The sequence below is a fragment of the Cervus canadensis genome, chromosome 17 (assembly GCF_019320065.1).
Source record: "Cervus canadensis isolate Bull #8, Minnesota chromosome 17, ASM1932006v1, whole genome shotgun sequence".
NCBI classification, from domain to species: domain Eukaryota; kingdom Metazoa; phylum Chordata; class Mammalia; order Artiodactyla; family Cervidae; genus Cervus; species Cervus canadensis.
In genome coordinates this window covers 37,353,613-37,369,696 of record NC_057402.1, presented here as the reverse complement: position 1 = coordinate 37,369,696, position 16,084 = coordinate 37,353,613, and the positions used below count along the sequence as shown (strand labels likewise).

General features: G+C 41.5%; 2 protein-coding genes across 7 annotated transcripts in view; both read left to right on the top strand.

The window, feature by feature from the left end:
- Positions 1-4,123, top strand: part of HYKK (hydroxylysine kinase) — a 28,485-nt gene extending 24,362 nt beyond the window's left edge. For 5 of the 6 annotated variants that reach the window (XM_043434265.1, XM_043434266.1, XM_043490395.1 and 2 more), the window contains one exon: positions 827-4,123. In XM_043434265.1, coding sequence (XP_043290200.1) covers positions 827-1,287 — 461 coding nt within the window. In that variant the 3' untranslated portion in view covers positions 1,288-4,123. The remainder of the gene's footprint in view (positions 1-826) is intronic. The other variant, XR_006262926.1, reaches the window with a different exon arrangement.
- Positions 4,124-7,114: 2,991 nt separating this feature from the next.
- Positions 7,115-14,754, top strand: PSMA4 (proteasome 20S subunit alpha 4). Its single transcript, XM_043490251.1, has 9 exons — positions 7,115-7,400; positions 9,382-9,408; positions 9,638-9,680; positions 9,927-10,089; positions 11,349-11,426; positions 11,812-11,900; positions 12,367-12,497; positions 12,979-13,102; positions 14,354-14,754. Exons 2-9 carry the CDS (start codon positions 9,406-9,408, stop codon positions 14,506-14,508), a joined length of 786 nt encoding a protein of 261 aa, XP_043346186.1. The 5' UTR covers positions 7,115-7,400; positions 9,382-9,405; the 3' UTR covers positions 14,509-14,754.
- The last annotated feature ends 1,330 nt before the right edge of the window (positions 14,755-16,084 follow it).

The window sequence follows — 16,084 nt, the reverse complement described above, 5'->3', positions numbered from 1 at the left end:
CCACACATGATTTACCATGTGAGTTTGACAACATCAAAACTGGGCTATACTGTTAATGAGATAAGGCCCCTGTCATACTCTTGATGAAAAATCAAACAGTCTAGATGTCTGTTGTTATTCTCATGCAGACTAATAACAGTTTGTGGGCCAGAACTAGCCACAGGCCCCCCACTTTGAGTGGTACTGACTTAAAATAACATCATCTATTCCAGTAATCAGAAGACTAGAGAAATTCAGAATTACTTTGTCATCAGAAATTTCTTTTCTAGGTTAAAATAAAGGCACATCTGGTCCACTCTAGGATTCTTTGCTTCTTATAATAACATGAATGTATGTATGCATATATCTATATATATTAGACAAGTAAAGGGTAAAGAACTTAGAGATGAATTGATGAAACATTTCAATTTTCATTGACTCAGAGCCAAAATCAGGTATTTGCAATGACTACAGTCTCCCTCTTCTGTCCTTGTATTGATGAAAAGCAAAAGCAACCACCAAAATTAACTGCTTTTATCCTTTTCAGAGGAAATTATTTTATTTCTCAAGAAAAAGAGGGTTTAGCTCTTTATCTCTGATTGCTCATCAAATTATTTGAATGCCCATACCTGAGAAAGTGGAGAAGGAAATGGCAAACCACTCCAATATTCTTGCCAGGGAAATCCCATGGACAGAGGAGCCTGGCAGGCTACAGTCCATGCAGTTGCAGAGTTGGACATGACTTAACAACTAAACCACCATCACCATCTGAGAAAGAGTAATGGAAAGAGAATGAACTAGGGTATTAAACAACTGTTTTTACTTGGCTTGATTTTTCTCCTTTCAGGTATCATTCATGGAGATCTTAACGACCACAACATTTTAATAGAGTCCAGCAAGTCAGACTTTGGAGATGCTGTATATCAGGTGTCTGGGATTTTAGATTTTGATGACATGAGCTATGGCTACTATGTGTTTGAAGTGGCGATCACCATCATGTACATGATGATTGAAAGCAAGACTCCTATACAAGTAGGAGGTCATGTCCTTGCCGGGTTTGAAAGTGTGGTCCCGCTGACTCCTGTGGAGAGGGGTGCTTTGTTTCTACTTGTGTGCAGCCGTTTTTGTCAGTCACTTGTCCTAGCTGCATACTCTTGCCAGCTATACCCAGAGAATGAAGAGTATCTCATGATTACTGCAAAAACCGGGTGGAAACACTTACAGCAAATGTTTGACATGGGCCGGAAAGCTGTAGAAGAAATCTGGTTTGAAACTGCCAAGTCCTACGAAGCTGGAATCTCCATGTGACTAAAGATTCACATTAACTTGAGTAATGAAGAACCAATAGGACCTAATCTAATTCCATAAAGGGTTTTCCTGCACAGTTAAAGACGAATTGATGAAACATTTCAATGCACATGTAACCACTAAGGTCTTCTAGTAATTTCATGACCATTTTTTAACCTAAGAAAGTACTGCATGAGCAAGCATGTCTTTCTATGGGTTTCACTTGCCTTGTGTATCAAACATGCAAAGTGATATTTTGAATCAAATAATCTCTCAAGATCAATGATTTTTCTTAACTTTGAAAGGAATATATATGTATAGACATATTCACATATATTAGATAAGTGAATGCAACATACAGACCTAGTTAACGTATCACCAGTTCTATGAAGCCTTATCCCATCTCTTCATTGTTCATAATCTCTTTGTACCCTTTTTCTATGGCACATCACTTGGTATCATGGGTGATGGCCATGTAGTCATCTAGTCTAAGAGCTATTTGAGGGCAGAAACCATGTAAATTGTTTTTTTGTCTTTCATCCATTCTTACACTGGTATAGTGCCTTTCTAATGGTCTTTAAAAATATTTTCAAAATTAATGTATCCTAGAAGAAAGGCTGGAGAAAATAAGGCACACACTAAAATGCCTCAGGAGAAAACAGAGATGGTTTTCATAAGAGAAAGCTTTAACTTGTTTGAGAGGGCAGTTGAAACTGAAACTCCAGAGGCAGATGCCAGAACTCACTGGAACTGCAAGTAAGCAAATAAGACACCCAGACAAAGCCACTAACTCGTGAGGTATCTAAACAGTTTTCACACTGATACCAAGAAAGACCCTAAGCAGATATTTTTAAATCCTCTACCATTTGTTTCTTTTCATATGAATATATAATATTGGAGAACATAGCTTATGTATACTTGACTTTATTCATACCACTGTATTTCCTTCACTGATTTCTGGTCATGTCTCCCTTAGTATGATAAACAGTAAGTAGTCATTTACTTAGTCTTGTCAATGTAGCTCTCCATTCTCTGTAGATGACTCAAGTCTAGAACCCAGGCCATTCAAACACCTTTTTAGTAGTTATCTCTTTTGATATATATATATATATTCATATAAAACCATCTAATGACCTACCTACAGAGCTATCTATTCTCTCCAAACTAGGTCTCTGAATTTTCCTGTATCACTCATTTGTATCATTCTTATGTTCACCTTTAACTTCTCTGTGCCTCAGTCTCCTTGTCTGTGAAGGTAAAGTAGCACCTATCTTAAAGTTCCTATAACACTTACCTCAAGGAGTTAGTTGTGAGGATTTCTTAGAGATTAATGCAAAGTTCTTAGCACAAAGCTTGGCACATATAAAAGACTTAATAAATATTTACTAAGTGAATGAACCAGGTTACCCAAACTCAGAATATTGGAGTACTTTTCTTTTTGCCTCATATTCAGTCAGTGATCTGATTCTTAGGAATCAGAATTTTAGATCAGTAAATGACGATCAAATCCCTCTTCTTCCTGCTGTACTGTTTAGCAATGTATAATAAAACAATTATTGAGTATTAAGTATTTAAAAGAAAACTCTGCTCTCACAACAATTCTGACACTAAATGTGTGGGGTTTTCCCCCCACATTAAACCATTTGACACTAACTATTTAGAGCTAAAGCAGACCCCCCAGGTTAAGGGCACAGTCCCTCAAAACTGCCTCCACTTCAGATGCTAGCCCCAAGTCCCAGGTTGTGCTTCTGACCAACTGCCCACAAGTTGGGGGTTCTCATGACCCCCTCCTCAGGTTCTATAATTTGCTAGGACAGCTCACAGAACTGAGGGAAATGCTTACTTATGTTTATTAGTTGATTATAAAGGGTATGATAATAAAAGATGAACAGACAGAGGAAGAAGTATATAAGGTGAGGTCCATAAGGGTCCTGAGCACTGAAGCTCTGTCTGTCTCGAGTTGCAGAGCACCATATTCCTGGCATGTGGGTCTGCTCACCAACCCAGAAGCTCCTGAACCTCTTTGGTTAGGGCTTTTATGGAGGCTTCATTATGTAGGTATGGTTGATCAAGTCATTGACCACTGGTGGTTAAATCAATCTCCCTCCCTTTCCCTCCCCAGAAGGCAGGAGTGAGGCTGGAAGTCCCAGTCCTCTAGTCACTGGGTTGGTTCCGCTCATAACCAGCCCGCACCCTTCATGACTCACCTCGCTAGCATAAATTCAGATGTAGCCGAAAGCGGGTTATTATGAATAAAGAAGACACTCCTCTGTCCCCTACCACTCAGAAAATTAGAAGAGTTTTAAAGGCTTTAAAACCGGGACAAAGACCAAACATATATTTCATGTTATATCACAGTACTTTACATGCATTATCTTATTTAATCTCCACTATAGACCCATGAGAGAAGTACTCTTATGATTAATTCCCATTTTCAGATGAGGAAATAGATGCTTAAAAAGTTGAAGGAGTTTTGCTCCAAGAGAACCAGGTACCCATACCACTTCCTCTCTCTCCCTTCCTCTCCTCCCTCTGGGCTCACACACACACATACACCCTGTGTTAGGACAGTCAAATGAGATCATTCACAGAAAAACACTTATGCTTCTCAAATTTAAGGGGTTGTGATTTTTATCTGCTTTGACCATTCAGGAAACTGGGGACTAGAAAAATGAACTAAAGCTTGTATTTCACTCCCAGACCACTATTCATTTTCTTACACCATGAAACTCTAGATTTATGAGAGTTCAAGATTTCCTGCTTGTTTGGTCCTCCTGCTAACATGGGTTCTCTTTCCCTGAATTATAAATACAAATATTGCTGACCACCCTTTCAATTAAATACTTGCTGCCTTGCATTGCTATTTTACTATTTGGTGTTTGCTGCAGCTTATCTCCAGTCAATCAGTTCAATGTGGCTTATAAACTCTTTGGTGGGCAGAAACTGAATAATATTTATTTCATTATCTTCAGAACCAAGTTCCCTGCCCAGCCCCTAGCACATCCTTAATAAAGGTCTGTCTGATAAACTGTTACAATGAACGCAATTCTACAGGTGCCAGCCTTTGGTTCTTTGCACCAATGAGGAGAAAATCCATTTCTAGGTTTGGGAATTAATACCATTTGTCCAGCAAAGACTCTACTCTTGCAAGTATCTTTTTCTGTCCAGGCTTTTAGCCCCTCTCGACTGCAACAGAGCTTTAGTTTCTGGCCTTATTATCCAACCTACATCCTTCATATTAAGGTTTCCTGTTTGGCTCAGACAGTAAAGAATCTGCCTGCAATGCAAGAGACCTGGGTCCAATTCTTGGGTCAGGAAGATCCCCTGGAGAAAGGAGTGTCTACCCACTCCAGTCTTCTTGCCCGGAGAATTCCGTGGACAGAAGGGCCTGGTGGGCTACATCTTTCATATTAGGGGCAGATAATAACTCAAGTTACATTATATTGCTGTGTGACAATTTAACCAAAAACTTAGTGGCTTAAAAGCTCAATAATTTTTTTTTTTATCTTATGGCGTCTTCAGGTCATGAATTCAGACAGGCACTAGGACAGCTTGTCTCTGCTCCACGATGTCTGAGGCTTTAGCTGGGAAAACCTGAATGCTGGGGGAAGTTTCATGGCTGGGGGAGATTCAGTGACAGAGGACTAAAATCATCTGGAGGAATCCTCACTCACAAATCTGGCGGGACACGCTGGAACCTCATCTGGGCTGTTGGTGGAACATCTCTCCATTTGGTCTCTGCTCCCTCACAGCATGGTGCTGGGGTTCCAAGAAACACCCTCCCAAGAGAACAAGACAGGATTATATTTTTTATGACCTGACTTTGGAAGTCATATGATGTTACTTCCACTGAAGTCACAAGCCCACCCAGATTCAGAGCAAGGGGACACAGAACGTCTCAGTGGGAAGCATCCATGCCACACTGTAGGAGGAACATGTGGGACAGGAGATCATGAGGCTTCATCATCCTAAAACATCACTTTAATCCTCTTTTCCCATTACCTACAGAGAAAAAATTCTGTCATTGAAAGTGTTCTAAATTTAGCCTAAAATACCTTTCCTCTTTTCCTCCCTGTATTGACTTCTTCACTCTGGCCAGACAGAACTACTCTGTCAGCCACTTGTTAAACTCATTTTTACTTCTGCTCTTTTATCTCAATGGATCCCTCTTCTTTTGACCTAATAAATTCTACCTCTCACTTAAAACTCTTAATGCTTAATTCTGCAGGATGAACTAAGGTGGCAGGGATCCTCAGAGATCCCAAAAGTTACACTGCCACCTAAGGATGCTTTCAGAACACCATCTGTCTGGATGTGGCTCTTGCCATCTTGCCTTGGCTCTCCTTCCTATGTGCCTGGGAAGCAGAAATGAATGGAGAGACCTCAAACCACAGCTCATTCCCAAGCTACCTCCTTTTCAAAGCCCAGATTCCTGAATAATAAATTTTTGACCAACATGAAGAGGACAAAGTCCCTACCCTGTGGACCTGTTCTTGGAGGAGACTATGAGCAAATGACTACACGTTAATTCAGACCTAGTCAATTGTCTACCTTGAAGAGACTTAAAACATGAATAGTAGATAGTTTACATAGGGACTGAAGCCATATCTTAAAAAGTGGTGGAACAGAGAGATGGATAATGAAAACACAAATAAATATAGTTTCTGTATAGAAGATAACAGGTGTGTATGGTGATGGTAGGGTATTGCTTTAATTAGATTGGTCAGAGGAATCCTTTCTAATGATGTCAAAGGCGGAGGAGGATACTAAGGTGAAAGTTCTTCCAAAGATGTAAATCACATGATAATTTGCTTTATATGTATAAAAACACATGTATTACCAGTGAAAGTGGAAGGTATATTCAAGAAGAGAGATGATAAGAAGAAGGAAGGTGAAGGGTAAAATCTGATGTGCTTGGGCCCGTTTTGAGAACAGGGCAGGAAAAGCAAGCAATTTATAGGTGGTCCCACACCATTGCCACCAGGGAAGGCAAAGTAAAAATGTTAAGTTGCTCAGTTGTTTTGTCCGACTCTCTGCGACCCCACAGGCTGTAGCCACCAGGCTCCTCTGTCCAGGGAATTCTCCAGGCAAGAATACTGGGGTGGGTTCCTATTCCCTTCGCCAGGGGATCTTCCCAACCCAGGGATAGAACCCAGGTCTCCCACATTGCATTGCAGGAAGATTCTTTACCATCTGAGAAGAAAAGTTATGACCAATCTAGATGGCATATTAAAAAGCAGAGACATTACTTTGCCAACAAAGGTCCATCTAGTCAAAACTATGGTTTTTCCAGTAGTCCTGTATGGATTTGAGAGTTGGACTATAAAGAAAGCTGAGCGCCGAAGAATTGATAATTTTGAACTGTAGTGTTGGAGAAGACTCTTGAGAGTCCCCTGGACAGCAAGGAGATCCAACCAATCCATCCTAAAGGAAATCAGTCCTGAATATTCATTGGAAGAACTGATGCTGAAACTGAAACTCCAACACTTTGGCTACCTGATATGAAGAACTGACTCACTGAAAACGACCCTGATGCTGGGAAAGATTGAAGGCAGGAGGATTTGGGAAGACAGAGGATGAGATGGTTGGATGGCATCACCGACTCAATGGACATGAGTTTGAGTAAGCTCCCGGAGTTGGCGATGGACAGGGAAGCCTAGCGTGCTGCAGTCCATGGGGTCGCAAAGAGTCGGACACGGCTGAGCGACTGATCTGACTGAACTGAACACCATTGCTCTCCTGGAGGTTATGACTTAAGTGCTGAAGAGAAAGTGAAAGTGAAAACAGAGCGCAAAGCGTGGGAAAGGGTCATGAGCCATAATTCCACTTCCTCCTTGGCCAGGGTCTTCCTGCCCTCCTCCTCATATTCTAGTGCCCCTTCGTTGGGCCGAGATCCCTGCTAGTGCCTTCGTACCCCAATTCCCCAGCGGACAAGAGGGCAATCGACTCTCGCTCCGCCCGCCCCCCGCCCCCCGCCCCAGAAGAACTTCCGCGTCCTCGGCTGCCCCGCCCCCAGCGGATCTGCGCACGCGCGGGGGCCATATTAGCAGCGGATACTCGGGCACTGTCGGTGTGTCTTTCTCGCGGAGAAAGGTGCTCGGTATCGGTCTCCACGCTTCAGCGTCTTCCCTCCGGTGAGCCTTTACCCCCTGCGCACTCTCGGAAGCTTGGCCGCTCTCCCTGCAGGCCTGAGCCGTAAGCGTCGCGGCAGAGCGGCTCCCGGCCTGCAGCGGCCGCCGAGGAGCCGTGGGCACGATGACTCTGCACCGGCTAGTCAGTCACGGACCCGCCGGGGAACTGGCCCCGGCCGGCCTCCATCGGGCTTCCCTGCGCTGAGCGGGCATCGCGGGGCCGGGGACGCTCGGGCGGCGGGGCGGGCGCGGGGCTGGTGGGCAGGACAGAGTGGTAGGGCTGCCTCGGTCCCAGGAAGAGTTCGTATGCGAAAGTGAACCTGCGGGAGGGGAGGTGCGTGTGAACTCGCCTCGGGCCGTTGTCCGGCGTGGAGATGAGAAAGTTGTGTTCTCGCGCGAATCAGAAGCCCGGCGGGTCTCCTCTCTGTGCCCTCCTGGCTCTCTGCTCAGGACCACACTTACCTTTCCGCTGCCTGTTGCAGTACCCTCATAACTGGTTATTCTGCCCCAGTCTTCACCAGCCAGAGCGATCTTTCTAAAATGCCAGTCAGCTCCTGAGGCTCTTTGGCCCAGCATCATTCCTTGGAGCCCCGTTGCTTAAGAGAGAAAATTCACAGTTTTTACCTGGGCATGCGGGTCTTCGGGGCCTAATCCCTGCTTGTCTTTCCATTCTTAATTCTCAGTATTCCAGAATTTGGGGAAATTGGCTCTGGAGGCCGAAGTTTGGCTTTTCCACCAAGTCACGCTGAGCCCCAGTGTTGTCTTCTGCAGAAATAGTAATAATGCCAAAGATTATTGTCCCGCTTCTCCCTTTCATGGCTCAGGACCCAGGTATCATCCTCAGGAGAAAGCCTCAGCCTCTTAGCTTGACATTCAAAGCTCTATATGGTCTAGATACTTGTTTAGTTCTTTAGTTTTTTCATATATATATATATATTTAATTTTTAATTGGAGGATAATTGCTTAATAATGTTGTGTTGGTTTCTGCTGTACAAGTTGTGAATCGGTGATGAGTATACATACATCCCCTCCCTCTTGAGCCCGTCCTCCCAGCCACTCCCATCCCCCCTTTCTAGGCTGACATGGAGCACCAGGCTCCCTGTGCTATGCAGCAGCTTCCCGCCAGTTAGCTGTTTTATATGTGATAGTGTGTGTATTTCAGTGCTCCTCTCAATTCATCCCACCCTCTTCCTCCTGCCCGCCCTGTGCCCATAAGTCCCTTCTCTACATCTGTGTCTATCCCTGCCCTGCAAATAGGTTCATGTGTACCATTTTTCTAGATTTCTGTATATGTGTTCATATATAATATTTGTTTTTCACTTTGTGATTCACTTCACTCTGTATAACAGGCTCCAGGTTCATCCACCTCGGTTCAACTGACTCCAGTTGGTTCCTTACTGTGACTGACTAATATTTCATTGTGTCTATGAATACAGCTGCTTTACTCATTCATCTGTAGACAGACATCTAGGTTGCTTCCATGTCATATATATATATTTTTTAACTCCAGCGACTTGTCTTACCCATTGAGCTGTCCTGCCTCAGTGCTTTGTTCATGCTTTCTCCTCTGCCTGGAATGCCTTTTCCTTCTTTCTTCCCCTATTCCTCTTAGACCTGAATGTTTTCAGCCTTGTTTCTGCCTTTCCTGTCTCTAATTTGGGCTCATATTCTGTATTTGTTTCACAAAAACTACTTTCTGGATTTTCTCCAACCTGTTTCCACTCTACCCTTAGTGCCTCTGTTTCCACACTGCTTTATAATTGTCCTTCTGTGTCTGCTTCCCTCACGTGACTACCAGACTGTAAACTCTTTAGGAAAGGGATTGGTCTTACCTATCTTGGTATTTCAGGATTTAGCATAGTGCCTGGGTGCACCATAATGTTGGCTGAATGAAGAGAGTGGACAAAACAGGTTTTTTCAAGTCAAGAAATGCTTTTTAAATTGTAAGTTTCTTTTTAATAATTACCTTATTTTCTTTTTACAGGAATTATCATAAACATAAGAAAACATGGTGAGTTAATACACATGCCAATAAACTGTTGGCCTGATAAATCAAATTGTTTGTACTCATCTTACCAACTTGCATGAGAAAATTGAAATGGAATGATGTCTTCTTATCAGTTTCCTCCCACACTCTGAATTTTGCATGCCAGGATGTGTTCTATAAAATGATTTGTGGGTTTGCAGGGGTTGACTTATTTTTAGTGGGTAGAAATCACTTGTATGTTTTTCCTTTGCAGTCTCGAAGATATGACTCCAGGACCACTATATTTTCTCCAGAAGGTAAAATATAAATTGTTTGGTCTGTCTCAAATAAAATTAAAAAAAATATTTTTAGGTGTTAAGTTGTTCATCCTTTTTGTGCTTTGAGGTAGTTATGGTCATTGGGTTAATTATGTGCTTCATAGGACTATTAGTAAAAATGGCACAGTTGTTTTTAGCTCTCTAGTGTTGTTGCTGATTGCTCTTGAACCAGTGGTGCAAGAACAAGGAGGAGAGTCTTGGTTTCTTGCTGCTTGTGTTTTGTAGGTCGCTTGTACCAAGTTGAATATGCCATGGAAGCTATTGGACACGCAGGCACCTGTTTGGGAATTTTAGCAAATGATGGTGTTCTGCTTGCAGCAGAGAGACGCAACATCCACAAGCTTCTTGATGAAGTCTTTTTCTCCGAAAAAATTTATAAACTGAATGAGTAAGTCAGTCTTAGGGAAGAGAGTTGAAAATATCTCATCATATTTTGGGAAGGCTATGCACTATGACACGGTACAATTGAACAGTTGTGTTTTTTCTTCTGAAAATTCCTGGTTTTAACTTACTTGCTTGAAACCTCCTTGAGGCCCACGACCATAAATGCGGGGCCCGGTACTCAGTGGAGAAACGTTGTTTAGTGATGAGAGTACAGGCATGGTGGTCACTCAGCTTTGGGTTAAATCTAGGTTCCACCAATACAAGCTGTGACTTCACACCCATTGTTTAACTTCTCTGGGCCTCCAGTAGAGCCTACTGGAGTGACTGTGGCAGTTCAATGAAATAAAATGAATGAATGAAATAAGCTAGCACAGTGTTAGGAACATAGGAGGCCCTCAGGGTATTGTTGAGAATAGTTGCGAAGAATGAGTTTTAATTATACTGAATCTTACCAAAGACCACACGTCCTGGAGGTCTTGGAAAAGTTTAGACAGGGCCTGTACACTAGTGAAATTTCTGATATACTTGGGTGTGCAGGACTGCAGCTAGCAGAGAGCTGGGTTTGCTGATTGGAGACCCTCCCTTCTGTGGTGCGCCATGTGAATGTTGGTTATAGGGCCTTCTTGATACACACACCCCAGAAAGTGTCATCCATCCACAGAGACACTGTTGGGCCCTCTCAAGCAGCCTGCAGGCTTGATTGGGCACAGTGCCAGAGGAGTCAAGGCTGTAGGAGAGCCCGGGCAGCCTTCAGGAAACAAAGGGTAGATAAAGAAAATGCACCTTCCCAGTGAGCCTCGCCCTGGGCTTCCTTCTTAGGCTCAAAAATATCCTGCCCTTCGGGTCCCTTCACCTTCACCCCCATCAAGTGAGGCCTTTCAGAATGAGAGTACTTATACCCAAGAGTGTGAAGTAGTCTGTCTTCCTGTCTGGCAAAACATTTTTCTTCCTTGTGGTTGAATCTTCTTGGGATTTACCCTAGCTTCCTGGTGTTTATTCTCCTGCCCTGTTCACAGGGTGGTGATGGTAAATGCATCTGTTGTGAAGAACTCAAGGGTGCATTTGTTTATCTTATGTGTTGAATGACATCAAGTTGAAAGTTTCCTACAAAGATAAAACTCATGTAGTTTTTGCCTGAAGGGTGTAGCAACTGTGAGTAAGCATGGTGCATTTCTAATAGAATTTAGTATATTTTAAAACTTGTAAAATACCTCTGGCAAACATCCTCCCCAATTACAGATAAATGTCTTTCTTTTTTGCAAGGGATATGGCCTGTAGTGTGGCAGGCATAACTTCTGATGCTAATGTTCTGACGAATGAACTGAGGCTCATTGCACAAAGGTATGGTCTTAAGTAATTTAATTGATGATATGTAAAGTTAGTTTTGATGTTTCTAAGAAGAATGCATTTTTTAAAAAAGATTAAAGTCATTAAAAATCTATTAACTGAAAATTACAGTTTGTTTATTTCTTTAACCAAACGTAAAATATTGGGTTGGCCAAAAAGATTGTTCATCTTATGGAAAACGTGAATGAACTTTTTGGCCAACCCAGTATTGTTTACTGTAAGGTTATTAAGAGTTGCCATACCTTCTACCCTCCCTCTTCAGATTACAACTATTATGTTGTCCCCATGACAGAGATTTTTTTTTTTTAGAGGGTATTTTGCTTAGAGTGTGTAAAGTGTTTTAGAGAAAACTATTAATATGCCAGTTTCTTTATCCTAGATATTTACTACAGTATCAGGAGCCGATTCCTTGTGAGCAGTTGGTCACAGCACTGTGTGATATCAAACAAGCTTATACACAGTTTGGAGGTACTGAAACCTTTGGAAATTTTATTCCCCAAACTTAAAATGTTTTATGAGTAATAACCTTTTTGAAACAGTAAAAAGAAATTTAAAATGAAATAAGTAGACACTTTTCATATATTCCAGCTTCATGAACTAACTGGCTTCCATTATGTAGACTATCAAACATTTTATTAATAGACTACTGAAAGGCCAAAATAACATTTTAAAATCAGAAAACAAATGACTTTTTACATAACAGTAATGGTATTCAGCACTGGTTGTCTGTGTATTCCCTCTCCTCACTGCGTCCAAATCCTAGGAACAAAAGTGGAATTTCTGATGGAGCTTATCTGTGGTGGCCAGAACATGAGCAGTTTATGAATGCTTAACTTCACAGAAAAGGGGTTAGCCACATTCACTGAGCCCAAGTAATCATAGTGATGCTAAATTTAGAGTGTTGATATGTGTGACTTTGTTTTCTCTGTTAAAGGAAAACGTCCTTTCGGTGTTTCATTGCTTTACATTGGCTGGGATAAGCACTATGGCTTTCAGCTCTATCAGAGTGATCCTAGTGGAAATTATGGAGGTTGGAAAGCCACATGCATTGGAAATAATAGTGCTGTGAGTATTTTTGTGTTGCTATGAAAATCTAGCAAAAGGTCTAATAACTGCCATAATTACGAAGTAGTGATGAGTGTAAACAGCATTTTAAGGTAGCTGCAACAAACTTAACATGATATGAAAATCTCTGTGATTTCTATTATTGATAAAGTCACAGGTACTACTAATAACTGCTAGGATTTATTACCTACAATAATAATAAAAGAAAGTACCAGCTTTCAGTTAGAAGTTGTGAAAATAAGATCTAGTTTTTGGGGTTTTTTCCCCACAGAATAGTCACAGACTCCCTGAATTCTGTCACAGATCCCTGGGGTCTATTCATAGATCATCGGCCTCCCTCCTTCACACCCCTATTCCATGTCTACCCTCCCTGCCATCAAAATTGTTTATATTGGTTATAATGCCAATAATTAGGCATTATTCATGTTCCTAAAAACGTACAATTTTAAAGGAAATTTTCTGTTGATTCTTTGTTTTATAGGCAGCTGTATCAATGTTAAAACAAGACTACAAAGAAGGAGAAATGACTTTAAAGTCAGCACTTGCTTTAGCTATCAAAGTCCTAAATAAGACCATGGATGTTAGTAAGCTGTCTGCTGAAAAAGGTAATTTATGTGCACGCCTGTAATTTGTTTGTTTAGTGAGAGAAGTGATTGAGTGGCTCTTGTGTTAGGCCTTTAACATGTTATTGTAGTTCATTGAAACAGCAGCCTTTTTAAGTTAGGTGGCCTTATAACCATTTCCTAGAGAAGGAAATGGCAACCCACTCCAGTATTCTTGCCTGGAGAATCCCAGGGACAGAGGAGCCTAGTGGGCTGCCGTCTGTGGGGTCACATAGAGTCGGACACGACTGAAGCGACTTAGCAGCAGCAGCCGCAGACTTGACCGTGGTCAACACTGACAAGTTCTGGAGCTACAATCCCATATTACATTCCAAGCTTAAGGATTTGAGTTTGAATGTTCTCAATCTGTAATTAAATCTAAGCCATCCTATTTTATCTTATCGACTTCTTAATATATATGCTTATATACATAGAAAATAAAGAATATGAAAGAAAGTAGTTACATATTTATATATGTGTGTGTGTGTATATATATATATGTTTGGTGTACTTTATCAGAGGTATAACATTTAAATAAGTTCTGAATCTGATCTTTTATGTTAAGCCCATGTTTGCTGATGTAAATGCTATATTTAGCTTAAGTTATATGACTACATAAAACAATATTTCTAAATAATGTGTTTGAAAACTTATGGTAAATTAATATATTGATTTAATTTGGGATGACTTAGCTTCTGGTGTTCCTTTTAAAATGCCATTTACTTGCAGATTGTTGTCTCTTGTCTACTTCTACTTAATTTCAGGAGGCAGTACTCAATTTCCCCTACTCAGAAGCTCTTCTCCATTTGGTATTAGTCTGCTTTTCTCATCTGTAGTCATAGGGGCTACTTTTCTTTTGAGAGGTTTGTGAAAAATAAGTGTAAGTAGTGGTTGAAGATTCTGGCTGAGCCTTCAGAGATCCCAACAAGGAAATTATGATTCCTTCTGGTCAGGCTATCTAGAGCAATTGGTTTGGTTGTATTGAAAACTTTTTCCTAAAATTAACAACAGCAGCTCAGAGGTTAGTGTGGGTGAAGATAAGATATTAAAATAAAAATATTCATAAAAGCATTACCAGATTGAAAGTATTTTGTTTCTTTAAAAGTATCTATGAACTAATTGTATTAGGCAGAAAACTTGGAAAAGTGGTGTACTAAAGCTCAAAGCGTATGAAGAGATTAAACTGTAGTTGCTCGTTAAGTGTGTTGGCTAAGTATGGCTGCCTGTAATACATGTGTGTGTGTTTGCCTCTAGTGGAAATTGCCACACTAACAAGAGAGAATGGAAAGACTGTCATCAGAGTTCTCAAACAAAAAGAAGTGGAACAGTTGATCAAAAAACACGAGGAAGAAGAAGCTAAAGCTGAGCGTGAGAAGAAAGAAAAAGAACAGAAAGAAAAGGATAAATAGAAGACAAAATCAGGGATTTTATAACTCATTTGGGGCACCATTTCAGTGTAAAGGCTGTCCTACTCTTCCACATTGAGAAAGCTTTGACTTTTTTAACTTGTCTAGTGGGAAAATAGGATGGTACCAACTGAATTGGGTCCTTGTTATTTCTGTCCAGGTGAATATTGTAATAATGATTCCTCTTTATGGACATCTTAATCACCCTCTCCCTCCTCTTTTTTGAATAAAATTTGGAGAGAATGGAAATGTTGAAAGGAAAAATTCTCTAGCAATAACTGTTGAAGATACCAGGATTAATAGGGCTGTGGTTTTTTCATGCTTTGTATGTAGTGTGGCCACCTTTGCATAACCTTTAAAAAATGGACAGAAATGTAAACAGCATAAATAGAGAAAGACAGGAACTGTGCATTGATTTCCTATTTTGTTCCCCTACCAACTTGGAGAACCTGTAGCCCAATCTGAGCAAAACAGAAAGCTGTCTTTCTAGGCCTCATCTGATATTACCCTATCAGAGGCCTGTCCAGTGAAATAAGTCACATTCCTCTTCTAGGTTTGCCAGCCTTTGATACTGATAGATATTCTTACTGGACCTAAAAATTGTGTGTGTGTGTACACACATACATATGTGCAAACATAGTAAAACATGAAAGGCATGATCAAAATGAAAGCCCTGTGTACCTACTACCCAGCTCCAGAAGCAAATTAACCAGTACTTGTGAAGCCCCCTGTGTGTACATTTCAGGTCTCATTCTCCTCTCCTCTTGCCCAAGAGATGACCACTACTGTGAGCTCATCATTCCTGTGAGCTATGGGTCTTCCACTCTCATTTTCCACCCCTCTGCTCCAGGTGGCCCGGGTGGGTCTGTGAGTCAGAGAACCCCACTCCTATCACAAAGGTGAGCACATGCCTCAATCTGCAGGAATGGGTTTGAGAATGAACATGTGGACTGAGCCAGGCCAGATGCGATGTGGATATGAGGAGACAACGCTGAGGATTGTGCAGTAGACCATCTGCCCACAGATGGCAGCACAAGCCACGTGGAAGGTTATGGAGCAGAAACTAAGGCTACAGAGGAAAAGCCCGACCAAGATGAGAATAGTTCAGTTTTATCCAAGGGGAGCTCCATTGCTGACATTTGCTCAATTCAGGCGCACTGAGGATGCTGCCACTTAAGAGTTCTCTGATGGAAGTGCCGAAAGGTCTCTGGATCAACAAGCATCGCCCAGGAGTCGGGCTAGAAATGCAGATTCTGGCGTCCTATCCCAAACCTGATTCAAAGTCTTGGCATAGAGCCTGGCAATCTTTTAACAAGCTTGCATGTGTCTCAAATGCATACTGAAGTTTGAGAAGTGCTTTGCTGCATATTGGAATCACCTGGAAAGATTTTAAATTTCTTTGTACCCAGCCTATGCTTGTTCGTGCAGTCACTTCAGTCATGTCCTACTCTTTGGTACCCTATGAACAGTAGTCTACCAGGTTCCTCTGTCCCTGGGATTCTCCAGGCAAGAATGCTGAAGTGGGTTGCCATGCCCTCCTCCAGGGGATCTTCCCAACCCAGGGATTGAACCTGCTGTT